The sequence below is a fragment of the Carassius carassius genome, chromosome 49 (assembly GCF_963082965.1).
Source record: "Carassius carassius chromosome 49, fCarCar2.1, whole genome shotgun sequence".
NCBI classification, from domain to species: Eukaryota; Metazoa; Chordata; class Actinopteri; order Cypriniformes; family Cyprinidae; genus Carassius; species Carassius carassius.
The window spans coordinates 11,088,629-11,114,410 of NC_081803.1; the positions used below are offsets into that span (position 1 = coordinate 11,088,629).

Here is a 25,782-nt window from a genome sequence, read left to right on the forward strand (position 1 = left end):
TTACATTTACGGATAAACAACATTAACGCTAACAAATAAAGCTGCGTAGAAATATAGATTTTCATATTGCTTCTCGAAACTGACACATACACATTTTTTATGAATACATTTTTTTTTTATAAAACTCAATATGTAATATACAATGATCTGACAAATGTCCCGAGACAGTTTTGTACCGTTTTATTATCACAAAAAATTGTACTTGATAGAACACGATGTCCATCAGTACCTCTTGCATCACGTGACACAAATCTAGCCAATCAGTGCACACCTCAGGGTTCCGAAAACGATCAGGGGATTAACAACAGTACTCGAGTTGTCCTTTCTAGGTTTCTGTTGTATTTCTGTGCTTGGACTACCTGCCCCGCTAACCATTTGGTTTCTAGACGATCTCCAACCGGGGGAAGACAGACAAAACTCTGACAGGTACACAAGAGCGTTTCTTGCCAATGCACCGTCATAAATGAATAACAATTCTGAGACATTACATTTGCTTCTTTAACATATAACGTTAAACTCACGTATCACGGCGCTGTTATCAGTTAAATAACTGTTTATATGGTTCAGGAAGGCGATGGAGAACTAGCCGGCTAACATTAGCCGTTAGTGCTGGTCGTGATAAATGCTTAGCGCTGTCAGTGTCTTTAACTATTGGTGTTGACAGATAAATGGCCGGCTGGGCCTGGTCTTCTTCAGTTTAGTTATCATATTGACGATTACTAATCTCATGTGCACTAACCGTGCACTAACCTTCATCCACACGCTGAGACAGTGGCCCAGGGATAGACATTCTGTGTGTGCATGAATTGTAAACATTGTCATATATTTGGGTTGCAGATCTGCTTGTATGTGGTGTGGCATTGAGATGAGCACCTGTCATCTTCTGTTTCTGAACATTTTATTTCATTGGAGTCGGACATTTTAACTCGTTGCTTCGGCTTTTAGGGGATTGGGGTTCATGATTCATCCCTTACTGTCCTGTTGATGAAATAAAGCATAACTAACATGTTTTTCGTCAGCACCGTGTTGTCTTTCTTTTCCTATAATGCACTAAACGTGCATGATTTTATTGCAACCTAATGAGTGTTTTTTTAGATTTACAAAAACACGAATTGTGCATGTCTCTCAGTCTTTTTCCTTCCTCTTATGTCAATGGTTTATGACAGGATGCATTAATAAAACACTTTGAATTGTGTTTTCGTGACTACATGATGTACCATTTGATGCACCTGATTATCTGAACCTGCAGGCGTTTTAGAGTTTGAATATGGTTACCATAACCCCTGTGGCATTTCCTTCATATGTTTTCAAAGTAAACGGTGTTTTTGTCTTATTCAGGGCTGAAACAGGTTGTGTCGAGTCATGGCATTCAGTAAAGGTTATCGTATTTATCATAAACTGGATCCCCCTCCGTACAGTGTGATTGTGGAGACCAGAAATCGAGAGGAATGCCTGATGTTCGAGACTGGAGCCGTTGCTGTACTGTGTAAGACTGTCCACACACCCTATATAGTACTTATTTTTTTATAAATTTTAAATATGAAAAATGTCAAACCAGTCATTTTATTAAAATATTATTGAATCAAAAAGTTTCCCCCCCTATAGATTCCTGTGATTTCCCAGATAAAAGAGAAACAAAATGGCTTAAATATTGTCTATTTGCATATAATACAGCTTTGGAGTCTATAAATATGGCAAGTGTTTTTTTTTTTGTTGTTGTTTGTTTTTGTTTTTTTTATTAAGTTAATGTTTTAATGTCATCCACAGCGGCGGCAGAGAAAGAGACCATAAAAACAGCGTACACTAAGATGCTGGATGCTTATGGGATCCTGGGAGTTCTTCGTCTTAACCTTGGTACAGTTTCTCAGCTTCTTTTTTTATTTTATTTTTTTTATTTGACTTGCTGGTTGTGTTTGTCATCACAACAAATAGAAATCAAGCACATGTGCCTTGGTGAGTGAAATTCTTGGGAGCTTGTTCCAGAAATTGCAGAAACAATTAACATATAACCATACAGACTTCCAACAGGTGAAAATGTGCAATATGCACATACATATAGTCAGTACACACAGTGTACTATTAGACATACTTACAGTTAACACTACACATTATACACAATATGTACATGCATACAGTTAGCACTACACATTATACACTATACACAGAATGTACACGTTCAACGTTATGTAAACATATATATGCATAAAAATATGCTAAGGTGCAACAGAGTGTACGTGAACTGGATACAGAAATGTCATGGATGTGCATCGGATGGTATCCAGTGGTAATGGGTAGATTATTGTATTAACTGCAGTGTGTATGTATAGTCCAGTGTTGAACTGTTAAAGTGCAGTGTGGGGCATACCATATTGTGGGAGTATGCTGTAGGGTGCTGTAGGGTGTAAATCCACCCTGTCGACAGATTTTAATTCTTTTTGAAGATAAGTAGAGCAGAAATAGTACCAAAACACTAAAATTCATAGCAAAACAAAATTAAATTTTAATTCTGAAAATTAAACGTATATAACATATTATCAAGCAGTTGTTATACAAATTCAGTCAGTAACTACAGTGTAATTACAAGATCAGCCATTATTTGAGTTTGTAAGTGTATATAATATTTCACTGTCATATTTTAAGTTCTTAGAAAACAGCATAGACATAGAGACTTGTCCACCTCAATATTCAAGTAAGGTGTCAATGCATATTGGTTTTTCAATGACTAATTGTTAAACATCTAACATTTTAAAGATGTGGTTGCAAAACTTGCATAAGCTAGAAACTCTGAATCCGCTTCTCTCTTCTTCCGTAGGGGATTCTATGCTGCACAGCCTGGTGGTCGTAACAGGCTGCAGTTCAGTGGGGAAAGTCCAGGATTCAGAAGTTTTTCGAGTAACGGGCACTGACTTCGTCTCTCTGAAAAATGACCCCTCGGATGAGGACCGCATCGCTGATGTCAGGAAAGTCTTAAACTCTGGGAACTTCTATTTTGCCTGGTCCTCCACCGGAGTGAGTCTGGACCTCAGCTTGAACGCGCACCGCAGAATCAGAGAAGACACATCTGACAATCGTTTTTTCTGGTAGGTGTTTTTCAAATTGTGACCCCGAAGGTCATTTTGATTCAGTGTTGAAAGATTTTTTCATTTAATATATATACAGTTTTATGCAAAACATTTACTTATAGTGGCCATATAGGATTTACTGTATATGTCCAAAATGTTTCCAACAAAATCTCACTTACTCAGACTGTTGAACTGTTGAAGTTGATGATAAATGGATGTAATGGTTTGTAATAATGTAATGGCTTCACAGGAATCAGTCCCTCCATCTTCATCTCAAGCATTATGGGGTGAACTGTGATGACTGGCTGCTGAGGTTGATGTGTGGCGGAGTGGAGATCCGCACCATCTACGCTGGCCACAAGCAGGCCAAAGCTTGCGTGATCTCTCGGCTCAGCTCAGAGAGAGCAGGCACACGTTTTAATGTCCGAGGCACAAATGACGATGGCCAGGTGGCCAACTTTGTGGAGACTGAGCAGGTACGCCAGCAATATGAGTCACCTGCAAGTCACCTCTGAACTGACTTCCTTAACTCTTCGGTGGTCTTTAGTCATTTTAAACTTGTTTAGATTTTTTTTTACTTAACTAGAATGGTTCAGACTCAGTGACTTTTACAACCACATGGCACCAATCTGCCTTTGCTCTGTTTTTAACCTAAACACTGTATTAAATGAAAATATGACTTTTTAGGATTAAAGGATTAGTTCATCGAAAAATGAAAATTGTCATTAATAACCCTCATGTTGTTCCAAACTATTAAGACCTCCGTTCATCTTTGGAACACAGTTTAAGATATTTTAGATTTAGTCCGAGAGCTCTCAGTCCCTCCATTGAAGCTGTGTGTACGGTATACTGTCCATGTCCAGAAAGGTAAGAAAAACATCATCAAAGTAGTCCATGTGACATCAGAGGGTCAGTGAGAATTTTTTGAAGCATCGAAAATACATTTTGGTACAAAAATAGCAAAAACTACAACTTTATTCAGCATTTTCTTCTCTTCCGTGTCTGTTCTGAGCGAGTTCAAAACACAACAGTTCAATGATATCCGGTTCGCGAACGAATCATTCGATGTAACCGGATCTTCTTGAACCAGTTCACCAAATCGAACTGAACAGTTTTAAACGGTTCTCTTCTCCAATAAGCATTAATCCACAAATTACTTAAGTTGTTAACTTTTTTAATGTGGCTGATACTTCCTCTGAGTTCAAACAAACATATCCCCGAGTAATTCATTTACTCAAACAGTACACTGACTGAACTGCTGTGAAGACAGAACTGAAGATGAACACCGAGCCGAGCCAGATAACGAACAACAGACTGACTCGTTCACGAGTCAAGAACCGTTTCTGTCAGATGCGTCCGATTCGAGAACCGAGGAGCTGATGATACATGTGTGATTTAGCGGGAAGCAGACTGACACACAGAGCGTCTGAACCGAACTGGTTGCGTCTGAACTAAACTGATTCTTTTGGTGATTAATTCTGAACTGATTCTGTGCTAATGTACTGGTGAACCGTTTTCTTCAACCGGTTTATTGAATCGAAATGTCCGGAAGAATCGGTTCGAACTGAGAACTTCCCATCACTACTGGTGATCCGAAAACCGATGCAACCAGATCTTGACTCGAGAACGAGTCAGTCTTTTGTTTGTTATCTGGCTCGACTCGGTGTTCATCTTCAGTTCTCTCTTCACAGCAGTTCAGTCAGTGTACTGTTTGAGTAAATGAATTACTCCAGGATATTGGTTTGTTTGAACTCAGAGGGATTGTCAGCCACATTAAAAAAGTAATTTGTGGATTAATTCTTATTGGAGACGAGAACCGTTTCAAATGATTCAGTTCGATTTGGTGAACTGGTTCAAGAAGAACCGGTTACATCGAGTGATTCATTCGCGAACTGGATATCGTTGAACTATTGTGTTTTGAACTCGCTCACAACAGACACGGAAGAGAAGAAAATGCTGAATAAAGTCGTAGTTTTTGCTATTTTTGTACCAAAATGTATTTTCGATGCTTCAAAAAATTCTAACTGACCCTCTGATGTCACATGGACTACTTTTAAGATGTTTTTCTTACCTTTCTGGATATGGACAGTATACCGTACACACAGCTTCAATGGAGGGACTGAGAGCTCTCGGACTAAATCTACAATATCTTAAACGGTGTTCCGAAGATTAACGGAGGTCTTACGGGTTTGGAACAATATGAGGGTGAGTTATTAATGACATAATTTTCATTTGTCGATGAACTAACGCTTTAATTTAGAGGTAAATATTGTTTGGAACCATGAAATCCCCACAAAATGAAACACATTAAAGAAAAAATATTATTGAAACAAAATACAGTACATCATTAAAAAAGTTACGCTTATTGTTTTCGCTCCACTGAAGATGACAAGTGAGACTTCTAAGTGAGATATACTAAGAGGGTTAAATGTCATATATGGTATGCCAAGGCTAAGATTTAGTTTTTATTTCTATTCCCTACAGGTTATTTTCCTTGATGACAAAGTATCTTCCTTCATTCAGATACGAGGGTCAATACCCCTGTTCTGGGAGCAGCCGGGAATTCAGGTACAGTAAAGCCTTGTATCAATATGACGTATGCTTGTATTCAAATCACACTGAGGAAAAATATTTGCATTGCGCTCCACTGAATTGAGCTTCCTGGAGTTCCAAGCCCCTGCTGTGTCATCATAATGAATGTATTCTTTTGTGTTTCCACTTCATCACACATGGCCATTGCTGACCCCCTTTATTCATATTATCAGAAACACTCTTTTAAGGGGATTATGTTGCAGCTGAATCAAAGTCGAGAGGCGAAAGGACAGCATGGAAACCAACAGCTGGTATATCGAAGCTTTAGTTTTGTCTGGTGGATGATCTGTTCTTCACTGCAAAGAGTTTGTGCAATGTCAGCCGGTGAAAGCTGCATCTAAACTGACCGTGATTCATTTTGGAAAGGATCCAGATTCTGATAAATCTACTGGTGTCTTGTGTAATCGAGATAAGATGCCAGCAAGAAGGTCTGGAAACGCCTATGTCTTTCCTCTGACATTGCATAGACATTATCATTGTTGCTTTTAGTGGGAAGCTGGTGAGGTGACCCTTCTTGAGCTGTTTTTCAAACCTTTGCACAGCACCTGAGTGAAAGGTATTCTGTGTCACTTCAGGCCATAGTGGTATTGGTTAAGGGATTCCATTGTCTTCAGTGTAAGCTAAATAAAGGAAGTAGAATCACCACAGGATATTTGATTTGCTCCCAAAAAAGCTCAAGGTAATGTGAGCTGGTCTCGGCTGCCTTTACGTATGTATGAAATATTAATGGCACCTGCAGAGGCAACAAAAAGAATTGGGTGGGACTTTGACGGACTGAGTCTAAATAAAGCAGAAATGTCCAACAGCTCTAAACATGAAATCTTCATCCTTTTTGAATTCAAGTCCCCCTGGTTGCAAATAGAGGCAAAACAGGCACCATCTTATACATACTGATAAAAAATAACAAGTTGACATTTAAATGTATTGCAAATGTAAATACATTGCATTAAAATAAGTAATAATGATTTTTTTTCATTCATTTTTGTATTAATTGGAATAAAGTTGAAATAAAATTAAACTAAAATTGTATTTTAATTGTAATTTCAGAATTTATTTCAGAATACTGAAATAAAATAAGTTGAAGGTAAAGTCCTAAAAGAAAGGAAAGCTAAACTGAAATAGAAATTCAGTTCAATTCAAAATGACTAAAAAATATATTTTTTAAATTGTGACTAATAATAAAAAATATTAATAATAATATTCAAATATTTAATTACTGGCTATTTATATTTTTGTATTAATAATAATACAAAAAAATAAATAGATTTTAAACATTGGCAGACCATCTACAGTGCCCTCGCAGGCCCCTTGTTGAAGACCCTTGGTGTAAAATGTTGAATAAATTGGGTTCAAAGGCTTAAAGGTCCCGTTTTTCGTGCTTTTTTGAAGCTTTGATTGTGTTTACAGTGTGCAATGTAACGTGTTCATGTTTCACGTGTAAAAAAACACAGTATTTTTCACACAATTCACCTATCTGTATACCGTTGTTTTCACCGTCATAAAAACGGGCTCATGACTTCCTTGTTCTATAAAGCCCCTCCTTCAGAAATACGTGTTCTGATTGGGCCAGCGGTTCCTGTGTTGTGATTTGACAGCAGCTGAGCGCACGCTGCCCTCCTAGAAATGCGATTGGACTAGTTTTGAGAAGCAAGTGGGCAGCATTTGTTTTGAAAACCTGGCAACCCTGATCTGAACGCACGTGCTGGAGATGTACTTCTAATCACAGAATGCCTTTACTGACGAGATGCGCATGAAAATCGCATTCAATTTTTTGCACAGCCCTAACATCTAGTTAACAAAGCTAAACAGCGTTGCCCTTTGTGTAATAAGTTACAAAAAACTGTTAAACGCACAAACTTAAATAATAAAATACACTTACTGGTTGTGGTCCATAAACAACGCCTTCTCCAGACAAAGAGGGAACTGCTCCATCTTTCAAGAATAATCTTTGTGTGAATCCGGCATTAAACTGATTGAGATTGAGAAAGCTGTCCTCAGCAAAATGTGCTGCACATAGATTTACATGTGGATTATAATTTTCGGGAACCGAGTTAAACATAAATTGTAATCATTGATCTCTAAGTACAGCGTCCCTGGGAACGCCAAACAAAGATGATTGGACTCCGAGATTAAAATAACAGTGTTTCGACGACATGGCGACAAACACAAACACAGCTCTTCCTCTTCTCCGCGCGAGCGCAACAAGTCCACGCCCCCTTTTTTGTGTATTCCTGTGGGCAGAGGTTAGTCAAAAAACTGTTTTAGTGACGTCATTACTGCAGGAACTAGAGGGATGTAGTCCAAACGGGTCATTTTGTGTAGGCGAATTCTGTTAAATAAAATACCTCGCTTGGCATTGAACTTTGAGCTTTAGAATTTTACAGATATTATTTATACTCTAACAACAACATTACACACTAACTAAAGTTTAAAACATGGGATCACGAAGAACAGGACCTTTAACTATTTCAGTGACCTGAGTTATATGAGACTGCAGGAAATGAGAAGCCAGTCATAGCCTAGAAATAGGAAAGTCCTCTGTATAGATTACTATTGTGGTTGTAGCCAGGAACATTATACATTATATTGAAGGATGTGAGAGTGGTCAAAAGTAACATCAATCGAAAACCATTATTATAAAGGAGCTTCCTGCAACTATTAAAAACTGCAGCTAGCTAACATTAGCGTCTGAAACTTCTGTGTAGAGCACAAATCATGACTGTCCAGCCAGGATTCATGTGTTTCCTGGGATGAACGGTATCTCTGATAGATCTTCAGGCTTCAGTGAGCTTGTGAAATAATTGCAGATGGTTCCGCTATCTTATTCTGCACAAATGTTTTTTGTTTCTCAAATGCAGCTCAACTCCGCAGGCAGGCCAGGCCTGTGTGGTCTTTCTCTTGCTGTCTCTCTCATCTTCCTTTCCTTCTGCCACCTTAATTTCCTTTTTCACCAAATAGGAAACAGCTCAACTCACAAATCTTTTTTTTTGTTTTTTCTTTCTCTTTCCACAAAGGTCGGATCTCATCGTGTTAAGCTGTCTCGTGGTTTTGAAGCAAACGCACCGGCTTTTGAGAGGTAATTAGGGTTCAGCTGGTCTTTGATGATGCTTGCTCTAGTATCCAGCTGTTCTGGCTCTGGCCCAAGTGTTAGTGCATGATGAAAGCAATCCAGCAGATATTTGTGCTGTGTATGGGCCCTGCTTCAAACAGTCCTGTTATTAAACACAGTCTGGATGGGCAAACTCAGACATGTCTAAGGATGTATTTTCAGCTAGTCGCTGGGTAATTAAGGTCCACCAGAGCCCGATAAGATGGATTTCATAGACTGCAATTACGCACATAACAGCTGGATTAAATGTAACATGGAGGCATCATTTAAAAGCTAAACTTTTTTAACTTAGCTTATTGCGGTCTTATAAATGCAAACTGCTCATGGTGTCTTAAAAATCAGCACTGATGACGTGATATGCTGAAAATGCAGTGTAAGATGTCCAGCCCCATGTAAACACAACTCTAAACCAATTATCTGTAAATAATAATTTGACCATAAAAAAATCTTAAAATAATGGACCCACTTTGTATTAAGTGTCTTTAACTACTATGTACTAATATTTGAATTAATCATGGTCATTAATCATGCAATGCATGTTATTACCTTGTACTTATAAAAATAATTACTGGTTGTAATTACATCTGTAATTAATTTTTGTAGTTATATTTCTATATATACTGTAGATATAACTACAAACCCTTTCTCCCACCCCTAAACCTAACTATACCATTATTGTATCCCACCTTAATAACAGCAAAAGACATGAACACAACATTTTTGACGTAATAACATGGTAGTAAAAGGCACCTAAAATAAATGTATAAATGTTGCCATGGCAACTAGTTGAAAAAATAGGTTGAAGTACTAAAATTACTAAAACTATATATAAAAAAAAGTGGTTCAAAAAAGTTACAAATATATATATATTTTTTTTATTTAGAAATTGGTTGCTGGATGGTTGCAAATGTGAGTTTTACAAATAATTTTGTTGAAATTTCTCTGTAACATGATATAGTACAATTAATTGACACTAAAATTTTATCATTTACATTTTATTTAAACATTTATTTACCCAATATTTAAATATTTTCAAAACAAATCAGACAAAAAAACTTAAACCTGTTATTTATATTATTTAAAATTCTACATGAAAACTCAGATGAGGTCAGTCTTTGGGAACCTGTTTTAAAGCATTTGTTAGATTTAAGTGAGTTAATAACCCCATGATCTTGTCAGTGTCACTAAAGACATACTCTTTCAGTGAACTTCATCAATAATACATCTTTGTATGATTTTTTTTTTTTTAGGGAAAGATAATGTTTATTAAAATGCTAAAATCTGCTTTAAGAAAGCCTTATCCTGAAAATGTGGGAGGGTTTATTCTTATCCAGCCTTGGCTTCTCACACTAAGCATGATGGACATTCTTTATTCATCATGAGTCACTGCTCTGTTCCCTGGAGTGCTGAGTCAGGTCGGTATGAGGGCAAGTAGATGCAGACAACACAATCGTGAGGCTTTTATTGCTCCCACTCCATCCTTAATGATCTATTGATCACTTGTTTCCTTGGCTTCCTTTGTTTTAAATCACCTTTGATTTTTCTTGAAGCATTGGATCACAGGATTGGATAAACATTTTTTATTTATTCTTTTTCGATTAGATTAATGTATTTAAATGTGCATGAACCCCTGTGTGATGTTTCCTGTCCAGACACTTTAGTGCTCTGAGGAAGCTGTATGGCAGACAGGTGATCATCAACCTGCTGGGTATGAAGGAGGGGGAAAACATGCTCAGCAAAGCATTCCAGGTGATTGTTGTTAAGCAAATATTCGGGTTGGTCAGGCTGCAATGCATTATTTGAGATGTCTTTCAATACTCAAGTATGACAGAGCCATAGAGCAGTTGTTTCACTTTCTTTACTGTATAAAGACTATCTTTGTCTTCGCCCACAGAGTCACCTGAAAGCCTCAGAGCATGCGAACGCTGTGAGAATGTTGAACTTTGACTATCATCAGATGGTTAAAGGCGGGAAGACTGACAAGCTCAACACTGTCCTGAAACCTCAGATCAGCAAGTTTCTGGAGGAATGTGGTTTCTTCTACTACTCAGAGGAGGCCGGCATTCAGAGGTGAGTAGTGTTGGGCGATATAGACATTTTTCAAATCGTCATATCGCCATCCTGTGAGATTGCCTATACATCATATTGTGAGGGCAAGAGAGAGCCTCTCTGTACTTGTTGTCATAGTGGTGTTTTAAACCACGTGGCTATTAAATATAACAAACACATTAAATATAAAAGTATTTAAAACAGGTAAGTTCATATATTTGGAGTAAAGTTCAGTTGAAATGATACATCAGTCTTACAGCGCTCCGGACCGCGCAAAGTCACAGAGACAAGAATGAGAGAATGAATGACTGTAAATAAACAAATAATGTGTCTTCACTAATAATACAAGTGCCCTCTACCACTCCAAAACCCTGTATGCCACAAGCACCATCAATCCAGCTCATTGTTTTAATGACATGTTTTTATACAGCCCACATAGCTCAACAGTAGTGACAGCAGCAGTAATCCACCTGTCACTCAAGTGGCCACGCCCTTAATTATGCTGAACTTTAAGGTTTAAGGTAATTTCAAAAAATCACCCCCTTCACAGTTGCTATTAAGGGCAAACATAGCTATATAGACCAAAATCATTTTTCAACCAGGCTGTAAACGTTTTTTTTTTTTTTCTGCTGTAAAATTGGGCATTTTAACATGGGGGGTCTATGGAATTACCTCCCTTTTGCAGCCAGCCTCTAGCGGCCAGTTAACGAATTACAGTTTAAGTCACTTCCGTATGGGCTTCACGAGAGAGAGCGGGAGGTTGCCGCTTGGTATATATTGGTATACAGTAAGAAAAAATCACATTTTGTTGCTTTGTAGTCTGAAATGAAGATAGACAAAGTTCTGAATGAAGTACAATTTACTGAACCTATTAATGAATAATTTTTTTTAATAAAAAATACATTGTAAAAATCTTTTAAATCCTTACATTTAATAAGTAATTGGCTTATGCTGATGATAATCACAAAGTGACCAAAACTAGTTCATGAAATTGTCTCCCACAATTTTGTTCACTGCAGATGTCAAACTGGGACTATTCGTTCCAATTGTTTAGACTGCTTGGACCGAACAAACAGCGTCCAGGCCTTCATTGCACTTGAGGTGTGTTTGTAACAGTTCTGTTTTCCAACTACAGTAAAAAAAAAATCTAATACCTCTTATGTAATATGTATCTGTTGTTCAGATGCTTCCGAAACAGTTGAAAGACATGGGTCTGACTGAGAAGCCTCAGCTGGTGGCACGCTTTCAGGAGGTTTTCCGCTCCATGTGGTCCATCAATGGAGACTCGGTCAGCAAGATCTACGCAGGCACTGGTGCCCTGGATGGCAAGGCTAAGGTACCTGTCAGCTTGTAAAACACATACAAACAATAAAGCACAAAAAGGCAGTAGAGAGCTGAAAATGAGAGGTTCTGACCATCTTTACCCAGTAAGTTAACGATTGTCTTAACTCTTATATCTGCTGTTTTTCTTGCTTTCCTATGGCTGTTCCTCTGCCTTTGTGGTAAGTTGACACTAGCTAGTTGTGTCGATTCAAGTTTTGATGCTCTATTCTATCTTAGTCTGCTGTTTTGTGGTGGTTCATGTTAGTAGAGAAAGATTGCTGTAACCGGCAGTGCTCTCAACTTTAATTCGGTCTCTTTACAGACTGTTATAAAGGCCTGTAAACCGTCTCTCAGCTAGGCCTCAAACACCAAGCCTCATTTAGCTGGCTGCATAGAAATATTATTAGTATTGCTGTCATGTCCCTTTGAATACATGAATGTTTCCTTTGTTTGTTTTTTGTTTTTTATTTTTGATAGTTTTGATGTTCCCGACCGTAACTATTTTAGATGAATAGTTTGGTTTTGTTTTTTCTTTCTGTAGGGTGGAAAGCTAAAGGACGGCGCTCGCTCAGTCACCAGAACCATTCAGAACAACTTCTTTGACAGCTCTAAACAGGAAGCCATTGACATCCTGAGACTGGGCAGCACCCTGAACAGTGACCTGGCTGATAAGGCACGAGCCCTCCTCACAACCGGCAGCCTGTACGGTATGATTTACACCACCACAATCCAAAGTCAGAAATCAACCAGGACAATGATAATATTAGTCAAATCAAATATAAATATAGTATTAGTGTGATTTAATTATAATGTTAATATTTTCAAAATATAAATATATTGTAAATACATTGCCCATAAAGGAATACATATAAAATACCTAGCAAATGCATATTAAACTATACCAATTTTACTGACTTTACTGAGGTATAGGTGATTTCAAACCTGATTTCCACCTTTGGTATCTTGTGATTGTGGTCACGGTTTTAATGTGATCAGTCTGCTGTAGTGGACTGATTTCATCCTTTGGATCTGGATCTGAATGCATTTCATTATGCTAGCGTGCTAATCTATGGCTCCCGGCTGCTTTGGGTGTGAGATTAGTGTTGAACCAGAAGACTAATGCTGTTATCTGTCTTAACGGCTAACGTGAACCACTCTCTCTCTTCCCCCTCCCTTTTTTCTTTCTTTTTCTCCTTAATGCTTACAATGTTAGTCACTGAGCCCATTTTACAGTCAGGTACAGTATACATATACCAGCCATAAATCCATAAATGTTTATGGTACCCTGTATTATAAACTCACTGTTTATTTTGGCGCCTCTGACATTGTACAGTGTGTTTTGTTTTTTTTCTTTTTATCATCCTTTGAATTTGCTGTCTAGTCTTGTTTTAAATGTGTCATATCTTATTGTCCAACTTTCAAGGACAGAATTTAATCGGTTTGGTGTGTCTCACTGGTTTGGACGATGTCATATGCTCTGCATTTTCTTTTCGTGTACTCTGGCCAAGATATGATTTCATATTATCATTGATCATCTGAATGTAGGTTTTTGATAAATGTCTCACGCTTTCTGTTTTTAGCCTCTCCCAGAGTGCTTCTGGGCATGTGTCAGAACCACTTCAAGTACACACGTCCCAAGAAGATCAGAGTGTGTGTGGGTACATGGAACGTGAACGGGGGCAAGCAGTTCCGCAGTATTGCGTTTCGTAACCACACGCTCAATGACTGGCTCCTGGATGCCCCTAAGAAGGCCGGCCACCCAGAATTCCAGGGTATGTGTTGATGCAAAGACAATGCAAATGATACTTTGAAAGGAAATGAGGTTGCTTTGTTTTATTATCAGTCAGTGACTAATAAAACTAATGCAAATACTTAAGTGGCTTAATGTATCAGAGTCCAAGATCACCGTTTTGTCATGCAGATGGAAAATCTAACCCAGTGGACATCTTTGCTATTGGCTTTGAGGAAATGGTAGAGCTGAATGCTGGAAATATCGTCAGTGCAAGGTAAGAAGTAACTTGACGTAAGAGATTTTGAAGTTCACTGGACTGTAGTTAAATAGTAAGCAGAAGCAAAACTTCCTTTGGTTAGTGCCAGTAGTTGTGATGTGCTACCCAATTCACTTTTCATGCTTCATGTATTCATGCTCTCATTCCTTTGAGAACTATTTAACTTCTCTTTCCTCCCTGGTAGCACTACTAATCAGAAGCTGTGGGCTGCAGAACTGCAGAAGAACATCTCACGAGAGCACAAATACGTGCTGCTGGCCTCAGAGCAGCTGGTGGGTGTGTGTCTGTTCGTCTTCATACGTCCTCAGCATGCACCATTCATCAGGTATTCTCACACACACTTGCTTTCATTTTGTGCTTGACAAATCAATCTAGTTTCAGATGTTTAAAAGGATTAGAAATAATTCTAAGATCTCATATTGTGAGTTTTCCTCACATAGGGACGTTGCTGTGGACACAGTGAAGACTGGGATGGGTGGAGCCACTGGTAATAAAGGGGGTGTGGCTATTCGCATGCTCTTTCACACCACCAGCATCTGCTTTGTGTGCTCTCACTTTGCTGCCGGCCAGTCACAGGTCAAAGAGAGGAACGACGACTACAATGAAATTGCACGCAAACTGTCCTTCCCCATGGTAATTCATTTGTGATTCAGAAAATATCTGTTATTTCTGTTGAAACACTTCTTATGAACACCTTCTTCTTTTAATTGTTATGTATTACTGATTGTAATGTATTAATGTTATTTAAATGCATTATTTATATATATATATATATATATATATATATATATATATATATATATATATATATATATATATATATATATATATATATATATATACAGTACAGACCAAAAGTTTGGAAACATTACTATTTTTAATGTTTTTGAAAGAAGTTTCTTCTGCTCATCAAGCCTGCATTTATTTGATCAAAAATACAGAAAAAAATGTAATATTGTGAAATATTATTACAATTTAAAATAATTGTTTTTTAATTTATTATACTTTAAATTATAGTTTATTTCTGTGATGCAAAGCTGAATTTTTAGGATCATTATCACATGATCCTTTAGAAATCATTCTAATATGATGATTCATTATCAAAGTTGGAAACAGTTCTGCTGCTTAATATTTTTTCAGAACATCTGATACTTTTTTAGGATACTTTGATGAATAAAAAGTAAAAAAAAAAAAAAAGCTATGTTTTTAAAATATACATATTTTGTAATAACAATATAAACTACTGGTCAGTAATTTGGGGTCAGTAATTTCTTTTTCTTTCTTTTTTTTAAATAAGATCAATACTTTTATTCAGCAAGGATGTGTTAAATTGATAAAAAGTGATAGTAAGGAAAATATATTATTAGAATATATATTATTAGAATTTTGTTTTTATTTTGAATAAATGCAGTTCTTTTTAACCTTTTATTCATCAACTATATTGGACAGCAGAGCTGTTTCCAACACTCATAATAAATCAGAATATTAGAATGATTTCTAAATGATCATGTGATAGACTGGATGTTACATGTGACACTGAAGGCTGGAGTAATGTTGCTGGAGGTTCAACTTTGCATCACAGGAATAAATTATTTTTTTAAAGTATATTCAAATAGAAAACTATTATTTTAAGTTGTAATAATATTTCACAATATTACAGTTTTTTCTGTATTTTTGATCAAATAAATGCAGGCTTGATGAGCAGAAGAAACTTCTTTCAAAAACATTAAAAATAGTAATGTTTCCAAACTTTTGGTCTGTACTTTTTAATTAATAATAATACTATTGTTATAATACATATTAATATATAGTATTTGTATTTATTATTGATGCAAATAATAGAAAACATTAAAAAATATTATTCTTAAATAAGATTTTATTTATTTATTAGGGCCGTCTCCTGTACTCCCATGATTATGTATTCTGGTGTGGAGACTTCAACTACCGAATAAATATTCCCAATGAAGAGACAAAGGAACTGATCAGACAGGAGAATTGGGATGCACTGATTGCTGGAGATCAGCTGCTGGAGCAGAAGAATGCTGGACAGGTATATTAGGGAAAATCTGTGGAATTTTGTTTTGTTTTTTTGTCACTCTATTAAACAATTTCTCCATTTTATTCACATTTCAGATTTTTAGGGGCTTTATTGAAGGGAAGCTGGATTTTGCCCCCACTTACAAATATGACCTGTTTTCGGAGGACTACGACACCAGTGAGAAGTGCCGCACACCAGCCTGGACTGACCGTGTGTTGTGGAAGAGAAGGAAGTGGAACTTTGATAAAACTGGTGAGAATTATATTAATAAAATATCCTCACCCACCAACCAAACTTCAAATGCACTATACAACAGAATAAGCTAACCTTAAAGTTACATTTTTGACTAGATCTGCCTGTGTGTGTGTGTGTGTGTGTGTGTGTGTGTGTGTGTGTGTGTGTGTGTGTGTGTGTGTGTGTGTTTCAGCGGAAGAGTTGGAGTTGAATGTAGTAGGAGCCTCAGTGAATGAGGAGGATCAGTACCCATGGAGCCCTGGAGAGCTCAAGTATTATGGTAGAGCAGAGCTTAAAACCTCTGATCACAGGTGAGAGAGAATAAGGCCAGCACAACGAATTTTGAATTTTCCATTTGCAATGTTTTATTTGCCCTCCAATGGGCCTCAGAGGTACTGCAGGAGGCTGTCAATGGGTGTTGGATTTCCGATCAGCAAGAATGGGTAAAGAAAGATACTTCCATTTTTCCTAAACGTCAGTGCAGAGAGCTGGGAAAAACTGAATCATACCTTCTATATATGTTTACAGGATTTATAATATCACTTAAATGCAACTAAGATCTACATTGCTATCATTACTATATTATATATGTTATTTGAGCCAGCGGTATTAGCAACTTACGTATGTTGTGGGTCAGGTGAATGAATGAATGAGTTTCGTATGAGTTTCACCTTACAGTAAATGCAAACGTCACAGAAACCGGAATTAAGAATACCCACTCTCGCATCACCAAAACTAAATGATGCTAGTCTAAAGTCATTTTTAAAATGTTTCGTTTGTTTGTGTGGGCCACAGGGGCTTTTAAGTTTAGGAATCTCTGTTCTTGTACTCTTAACATTTCTTTCTTGCAGGCCTGTGGTGGCTGTCATGGATGTGGACATACTTGAGGTGGATCCAGAGGCCAGACATCAGGTGTATAAGGAAGTGATCGCCCTGCAGGGTCCACCAGATGGCACCATCCTTGTCTCTCTCTGCACGTCTGGTCCTGATGACTACTTTGATGATGCACTGATTGACGACCTGTTGGACAAGTTTGCAAATTTTGGCGAGGTTATTCTTATCAGGTAGGGGTTATTTTTTATATACATAATTTAATTCCAATTATATTTAATTAAAATGTCATTAAAATTACAATGGAGACATTTATCATTTTACATAATATAATATAAGTCCTGTTCATTTATCAAAGAGTCTTAAAAATAATATTTCCACAACATTAAGCATTAAACTTTTCAGAACTGATAAGAAATGTTTCTTAAGCACAAATTAGCATTTTAGAAAGATTTCTGAAGGATCATGTGAAACTGAAGACTGGAGTAATGATGCTGAAAATTCAGCTTTGACATCACAGGAATTTATTACATTTTAAAATATATTAAAATAGCAAATAGTCATTTTAAATTGTAGAAATGCTTCACAAAATTACTGTTTGTACTGTATTTTTGATTAAATAACCACAACCTTGGTGACCATAATAACATATACATACAAAAATTATGATTTATGTTTTTGTTCTTCTTCTGCGGAACAGGTTTGTTGAAGAGAAAATGTGGGTGACATTTTTGGAGGGATACTCTGCTCTGGCAGCTCTATCTTTGAGTGGCTCTACTGTAAGAGACTATAGTTAAGATTCAGCTTTATATATTGACAATATAAAAAAATTCACATGCATGTATTTATTGCATGGCACCCTAAAATTGCATTTTTTGTTTACCATCCCTCTATGTGTTTGCATTCAGGTGGATGGTAAGACCATAGACATTCGTCTGAGGAGTCCAGGTTGGATAAAGAGTCTAGAGGAGGAAATGAGTGTGGAGAGAATCTGTGGTAGCATCCCAACATCCACCAGCTCTACCCTGCTGGCAGAAAACTCTGACATAGGGGAAGAGTATGACATGGAAGGTGTGGCACCTGTTTGGGTGACATGTTACCAAAATGCAACAGGAATGTGTGAAAGTCTGGGGCAGTATGGAGTTGCATTGTTATTGCTGTGTTGACAGGTGACGTGGATGAGGAGGTTGAGGATATTTTACCCCAGCATCTGCAACCTGGAGCAGGCATGGATCTGGGCACATCCCCTGCCACATCGCCACACACCAGTCCCTGCCCCTCTCCTACCCACGGAGAACCTGTGGCCCCCATCCGGCCCAGCAGAGCCCCTCCACGCACAGCTGGACCACCACTGGGTAGTGCTAGTATTTGATTCTACCCAACATGGACAAACTCTTAGGGGTTTATAAATTTTTAGCTTTGTCTTTTTCTATAATTCATATATATATATATATATATATATATATATATATATATATATACACACACTAATGTTCAAAGTTTGGGGTCAGTGAGATTGAAATATTTTGACAGAAATTTATAATGACATTTATAATGTTATAAAAAATGTTTATTTCAAATAAATTAAATATTGATAAACAACATTGATTATAATAAAATCAGCACTGATAATTTTTTTTTAAAAAGGATCATGTGACACCGAAGACTGGAGTAATGGCAACTGAAAATTCTGTTTTGTCATTGCAGGAATAAATTACAATTTATAATATATTAACACAAAAAGAAATTATTTTGGGTTGTATTAATATTTCATAATATTATTATATTTACAAAATATTTTTGATCATAAGAGTCTACTGTCAAGAACATCTTACAGACCTCTATCAGGGGAGTGGAAGAGGGAAAAAACTTGCATAACTCCGTAGTAATTTTAAATTTATAGAGTTGTGCCAAAATGTTCATTTGTCATTCAACTCTTAAAGATACAAAATTCCAGCGCATTAATTTTCCTTTATTTTTACACTGCAAAAAGAAGGATTAAGCCCAGCATCCATTAGAATGGAACTGGCAGGTAACGAGTGCTGTTTGCAGAGGTGTTGCCAATGAGCTTCAGTGGTTTTTAGAGTGTGTGTGTGTGTGTGTGTGTGTGTGTGTGTGTGTGTGTGTGTGTGTGTGTGTGTGTGGGTGTGGGTGTGTGTGTGTGTGTGTGTGTGTGTGTGTGTGTGTGTGTGTGTGTGTGTGTGTGTGTGTGTGTGTGTGTGTGTGTGTGTGTCAAGGCTTCAGTGTGGTTTGCAGTGCTGTGAGATGAGCTTAATCACTCAGGCTGTTGATTTGAGAGTGGTTGTTGTGATAGAATGTTTTTTTTCCTCTCTCTTTTCTCAGGTTCTCCTGTTGATGGTCAGACTGCTGGAGCTCCCTCTTCACAGATACTAGATCCAAAACGCCCCCCTCCTCCACGCCCCAATGCCCCACCACCCCGACCTGCACCTCCACAGCGCCCACCACCACCCTCAGGTACAGCTGTGAATCTTTACACAGGAATGAACATAAAAGAACTGTTATTACAAGAAGTCAAAACCCTAAAAGTCATGAGTTTTATCTGAGATTGAAACACCCAATACATTAGATGCTATGTTTTCAATTATTTATATATATATATATATATATATATATATATATATATATATATATTTTTTTTTTTTTTAATACATGTTTCATTTATTTCACAATGTCCTGTGGTTTCTGAAGGAGGGCGAAGTCCCACACCTGTTAGGAAAGATTCAGCAGGTAACACTGTACATGACCAGCTCTGTGTATCTGTGTATTAGCAGTTGATTACTTAATTAATGCTGTTTATTGTTTATTGGCTTGGTTAGTTGCACCTGATATTAGGTTGGCAGAGTGAAAAATGTCTGGCTCACAGATGTAATGCACAATGATGTAGTTCTGGGCTCTGTTTGGTTGTGTTTCTTCATGCTTTTCCTGGGCCTAATTGTAAATTTGCCATTTTGGGTCATTAAATATTAAGTAACTATTTTAGCCATGTGGATTTAGCTTTTTATTACCGATTTTGGTTTATAATGTTTTTTTTTGGAAACATTTTGAATTTTCTTTCGAAGACTTTGCTGAGCCTCTCACTCTAGAGTTTGATCTGACCGGTTATGAAGGTAATTTCTGAAAAGATTTCATTTTTAGATGGTTCTTGCAGTGTTTGTTATTGTGTATGATGATCACCTGATCACTTGAGACCTCCTGCACTTGCTAACAGAAATAGACTAATTTAGATGGGCATGGGGTGTTCAGGTCAACCCTCTTGCCAAGACGTAGTGCATTAAGTCTCGGGTACTCCAGTGATTTTGGCTTAGTGTCTCATTGTGAAGTGATGGGTTGAATTAGGCAAAGTAGCTTTTGTAATTGAATAGATAAGGATAGAAATTATTTCTATTTCAGGTAAGGAGTCTGTTGGGACAGATATATTTTCTCCCTAGCTAAAGGCTGTAACGTGCTACAAAACATTTTTTGAATACTTTTTCCCTCATGCTGACAAAAGGACAAAAAAGCCCAGCATTAGCACGTGCAGATGCAGCTGGTGAGTTCTTACACACTGCCTTCGCTCATCAGCCCTCCGAAATAACATCAACCATCTGTAACTGAGAAAAGATTTCATTGACAAACATTTCTGGGCCTTCCTCATGCCAGAATATTGTAACCTCAAGCTAGTTTCAACACAAAATAGAGCTACATTCACGACAGGAGCACTGATCTGATATTTTCCAGGCTTACTTTTAAAGCATCTGATTAAATTTATTATGTAAAGTATTGTTCTGTTATCACATTTGTAGAAATTGTGCCAAATTGACTGAATTTAATAAAATAGGTTTTCAGATATTTTTACAAACTTATTTCTTAAATATTACTGAATGTTTGATTATTGCATCGGCTGTTTTTCAGGTCGAGGTCAAGCCACTGGTTCAGCCCCTGGAGGCGCCTCGCGGCCAGTGGGTAGACTTAATAATTGTAAAAAGAAGAAGAAGAAGAATCTAAATACTGTGTTAATATAATGGTTCTGTTTTAGATCCCACCTCGAGCTGGAGTCATCAGCGTCCCTCCTCAGGCTAGACCTCCTCCTGCTCATCCTGGGGCCCCCAGACCCATAGCAGAGGGGCATCCTGGGGCACCACGACCCTCACCTGACAATCATCCTGGAGCACCAAGACACATTCCTGAACCCCAAAGAAAACCATCTGAACTGCCTCTGGGTTTGTTAAACACTTCTAATGATTTATTTGTTTTTCTTCGATATTTCATTATAACATTTTAAAATTCATGTTTCATATTTCAGTTTTATTATTTTGGTCTGTCAGATTATTACTATTATACTATTATTACTATTATACTATTCTAGTTTTACTATTTACTATAATACTTTTTATTAACCAGTTTTTATTTTTATATTTACAGTTTTCATTTTAGGTTTAAAGTTTTAGTCATTTTGTTTTGTGTTTGTCATTTTAGTAGTTTTTGTTTAAAATGCCTATATAGTTTGTATTCGGTTTTAATTATTTTAGTACATCAATCTAAAATAAATTAAAAATAGAAATTATGCCTTGGCAACTTGCTGAAATAAAGGTGTTTTTTTTTCTTTTTCTTTTTCTTGTTCTTTTTCTTGTTCTATTTTTTTTACCCCAAGTAATGAAAATTATTTTTTTAATGGTTTTGAATTTAGTTTTAGTTTTAAGTAACTGTAATAACCCCGGTCTGTTTATAGACATTGTGAATTTTATCAAAACTTGTAACAAACACATTGTTTAAAATAGTTTTTTAACCCTTTTTTTCTGTAATACATATTTCTGACTGAAACAAGATATTTAAAAGTACATTCAGTAGTTACTGAATTACCTAAATAACTTACATTTTTTTAAATGATAGTAATAATTATTATTATTGATAACAATAGTAATTCAATTACTTAATTGATAAAGTATTATTTTTGAATTATTTTTAATATGTGCATTATTATTAAATTAAATTATTTAAAACTTTATATATATATTTTATACCAGATTTATACATATATTTTACCATCTTAACAACTTTTTGCCATGTAATAATGCTGTGTCTGTCCGTCAGGTCCAACCCCGACACTGCCAAGTCCCATGAGGCCTCAGATGATATCACCCATGCAGCCTCAGTGTGTGTCACCAATGCAGCCTCCAATCCAAGTCCAACTGCCCCCACCCATACAATCCCAGCTCCCTCCACCAATGCAGCCCACCTTCCCTGCCTCGCTGGTGCCTCAGCCTGCTCCTCAAGAGTCAACTGGAGCCGCTGCCGCCCCTCAGCCTGGACTGGCATTTCCTAAACCTCCACCCCGGAGCCGGTCCTCTCATGCACTGCCACCTGAGTCTGCTCCTGCTCCTACATCTCAGGTTAGTCCTCTTACCCTGCCCACATCTGCATGGATGTAAAGATCACAAGCCCAACCTCTAATTTTGATAAAGAGAGACAGGTTCCCACAAGAGCCCATCCTCGGGTTAATACCCAGCTTTAAGGGCCTCTTCCTTTTATTTTCTCCTTTTCCAGCAAAAATCGATTTTATCCAGGTGATACTTACAGTCATGTTTCGCTCTTCTTGATGCATGTGTCTCTCTCTTTTACTAGCAGGAGCAATCCTCAGGTTGACAGGTACTGGATTAAGTCATTTCTAGCCTTCACGTTGTCTTCATGGCACCATAGCCTGTAGTCACAATGTGTGGGGTGCTCATAAATATAGGATCCTCCATGTTATAGTTGTTTTTCCCCTTTCCATCTTTAATTTGACCTTTTTTTTTATTTTGAATATCAGAAAAGTGGCAAACTTAACTTGAACCCCTTGAAATTATTGTATATTGCGATTTAAAAATAAATAAATAAATAAATTAATTAAATTACCAGGTTATGAGTTTAATTGAGTTCCAACAGGGGGTTCAAGGAAAGCGTCATGCAGTATTTATTGTGAGTAATGTATGTTTTTGTTTTTAATCTGCGGTTTATTTGTTTTCAGTGTTTCTTGGATAAGAGAAAGTCATTTTCTGAGTAAATAGCTTTACTTTCCGTCTAGTAGACTTGTATGCTAATTATATTTGTGCTTTTGATGTTATACAATGCTGTTTTCATTGTTTCATTAGACAGTTTAATAAATAAGATTCAGATCTTTCTGTTTTTGATTTATTTTAAGGTCTCACATTGCACCATTTATGTTTTAACCAATAAGTCATCGTGATTTTTATCAAAACTTGTAATAAACATATTGTTTTATAATTTAAAGTCAACATGAAATGAAGTTTTTAACCCTTTATACATCTTTAATGATACATTTTTGTGACCGAAAGAGGATATTTAAAGGTGCATTCAGTAGTTTGTTGAATTGCTTGAGGAAGTTAATGTTATATAATTTATTTAAAATAGAGGTTCAACTCAACAGCCAAAGGGGGCAGTTATTTGTCAGCTTATGAACCTAAAATCCCCCAAACTAGATGTTACTACTTCAAAAGAAAGTTAGTCCAGTAGAATTTCATAAAAAAAAAGAAGAAAAAGAATAATAGGGAAAAAGTAAACTCTTAATATTCCAAACAGCCAAGGTGTGACCATTTTTTGTTTTTTTAACTTAGGTGGGTTAAGGAAGGTTACGAAGACAATTTTTCTCCAATATATTTAATAAAATCTAATTTGAAATTTTGATTTCATGTTGACTCAGCAACTGCATTGTGTTGTATCTTCTCCTTAAGCTGTAAGTTTGATTTCATAATGTAGTCTATGTATGTTTTCTTTCCCCAGGCCAAGGAGATGAATGGAGTCAAAAGAGAAGCACAATGGAAACGAGACCCCTTCCACACGCTTAACACCCAGTCCCTCTTCCAAAACACCTCGTTCTCTGCTTCCCTCCCTCGCTCTTCTTCCTCATCCACCCTCTCCCCTTCTTCTTCGTCCACATTACCCAGCTCCCTCTCCCTTTTCTCAGCATCGGACACCTGCAGCACTCCATGTCTTCTGCTTCCACCCGTACCCTCCCGCAGCAAATCCCAGGAGACCCTCCGTTCATCCCACAGTCCGTTCCTCGCAGAAGCCCAACCCAGACCCAGCAGCACCAACTCTTTCACCGGCAACCTATTGTCCTCCCCACGCCGAGCGCTCACGCCCGATTTCTACACCCAGCAGCAGGCCCAGGAGGCCAGCCCGGGCCTCAGCAGGGCCATGTCTGCTGTGGTTCACAGTTCAACTCTTCCACCATCATTCCCCAGACAGCATTCCTTAGTTCCTGCTCCAGCAGTGGCCCCAGCTAAACAGATCCAAGGATGGGTCACATTCGATGATGATTCAGACTTTTCTAGAAAGTCAGGATCTGCAGGTGGGTCCGTCCTGCCGCTTATACCCGCAGCCTCATCCCTTCCGTTCCCACAACCTCAGAGCAGCATCCCCAGCTCAGGCTTTGGCATAAACAGCAACTGGACGTCATTTCCCACTTCTGCGTTTCCCATGATCCCCCCTCCGATCCCAACCAGGACTAATACCAGCATCAAAAATGCCCATATCCCCTCCAGAAATGAATTTACAGAGAGATGATGTATGAGACAGTGTATGTAAAATACAAAGAAAATATTATTGTGTATCTATATATGTGTATGGTTTGTATAAAAGTGTGGTGTTGGAAGTGTTTGTCCAAAATAGATCTGGCCGTTACTTTTAGCCCAATGTAGATGGGAAATCAAGAGCAAATCAACACAGTATGTTGGTATATTTTTCGTTTTTTAAAAAACTGTAATTTGCGTATTAACCTGATATACATCTGTGTGAAACATTTTACACTTCAGTGGCCAAATTTTGTATATTACACATTAGACCGCAAATCTTTCAGCTTAAAGCTACATGATCAGATGAAATTTTTTTTTTACAAATGTCAAATTATATATCTCATTGAGATTTCAGTTTCATTTTCAACTTACCCTCATGTCCGTACACAAAAGAAGATATTTGGGGGAAAAAACTATTCTCCATACAGTGGAACTCGATGGGGTCTAAATAGGTTGTTTTGGACCCCATTGACTTCCATTATATGGACAAAACCAGTTGAAACATTCTTCAAAATATGTTCTTGGTTGTTCCACAGAAGAAGGAAAATCAGATTTGGAATGACATGAGAGTGAGTAAATTATTATTTTTTTATTTTTTGGTGAACTATCCCTTTATTCTGTAACCCAGTGCAAATAAGAAAACGTGTGTTATTTTCAAATGCACAGATTTCAAATGCCTGGCTGTGTCTGACTTGATTTGCGCCATCATATCTGTAAAATGAGCTTGACCAGAGATATCTTTGTTTGTTGTTAAACTCATTATGAATGTATCTTTTACCCGTTTCTATTGCCTATGTTTAGTTTCTGAGTGTCACATGCAGCAGTAATGGTCGCTGTGCTTAACTGCATACTCAAATCATAGGACTTATTTTTCTGGGTGTTCATGCAAATGACCCCCCACGCTTCCTGTAGCACGACCGATGTGCTTAGCTTGTTGAAATATATCTTCTATACATATTCATAG

At 37.2% G+C, this 25,782-nt stretch overlaps 1 protein-coding gene across 10 annotated transcripts; it reads left to right on the forward strand.

Annotated features, from left to right (window-relative positions):
- The first annotated feature begins 284 nt into the window (after positions 1-284).
- On the forward strand, positions 285-25,099 carry synj1 (synaptojanin 1). 10 transcript variants are annotated; one of them, XM_059544304.1, is made up of 32 exons: positions 285-426; positions 1,339-1,486; positions 1,768-1,854; positions 2,813-3,080; positions 3,313-3,538; positions 5,547-5,630; positions 5,828-5,905; positions 8,669-8,730; positions 10,416-10,512; positions 10,658-10,833; positions 11,832-11,913; positions 11,996-12,148; positions 12,677-12,842; positions 13,349-13,372; positions 13,716-13,907; positions 14,057-14,141; positions 14,329-14,469; positions 14,585-14,777; positions 16,036-16,194; positions 16,278-16,434; positions 16,610-16,727; positions 17,268-17,480; positions 17,948-18,026; positions 18,156-18,318; positions 18,417-18,602; positions 19,591-19,722; positions 20,759-20,797; positions 21,160-21,206; positions 21,284-21,467; positions 22,339-22,637; positions 22,870-22,893; positions 24,025-24,162. In XM_059544304.1, exons 2-31 carry the CDS (start codon positions 1,363-1,365, stop codon positions 22,888-22,890), a joined length of 4,035 nt encoding a protein of 1,344 aa, XP_059400287.1. In that variant the 5' UTR covers positions 285-426; positions 1,339-1,362; the 3' UTR covers positions 22,891-22,893; positions 24,025-24,162. The 10 variants fall into 10 exon arrangements, with proteins under 10 accessions (XP_059400287.1, XP_059400288.1, XP_059400280.1 ...); XM_059544305.1 differs by having other exon boundaries at positions 22,873-22,893; XM_059544297.1 differs by lacking the exon at positions 22,870-22,893 and having other exon boundaries at positions 24,025-25,099.
- Positions 25,100-25,782: the final 683 nt, after the last annotated feature.

Excerpts from the sequence above, each read along its gene's own strand:
- synj1 (XM_059544297.1), top strand. The coding sequence starts at position 1,363 with ATGGCATTCAGTAAAGGTTATCGTATTTATCATAAACTGGATCCCCCT. Across the intron at positions 5,631-5,827 it reads GGGAGCAGCCGGGAATTCAG|AAACACTCTTTTAAGGGGAT; the intron begins GTACAGTAAAGC and ends TCATATTATCAG. Across the intron at positions 18,319-18,416 it reads GGAAGAGTATGACATGGAAG|GTGACGTGGATGAGGAGGTT; the intron begins GTGTGGCACCTG and ends CTGTGTTGACAG.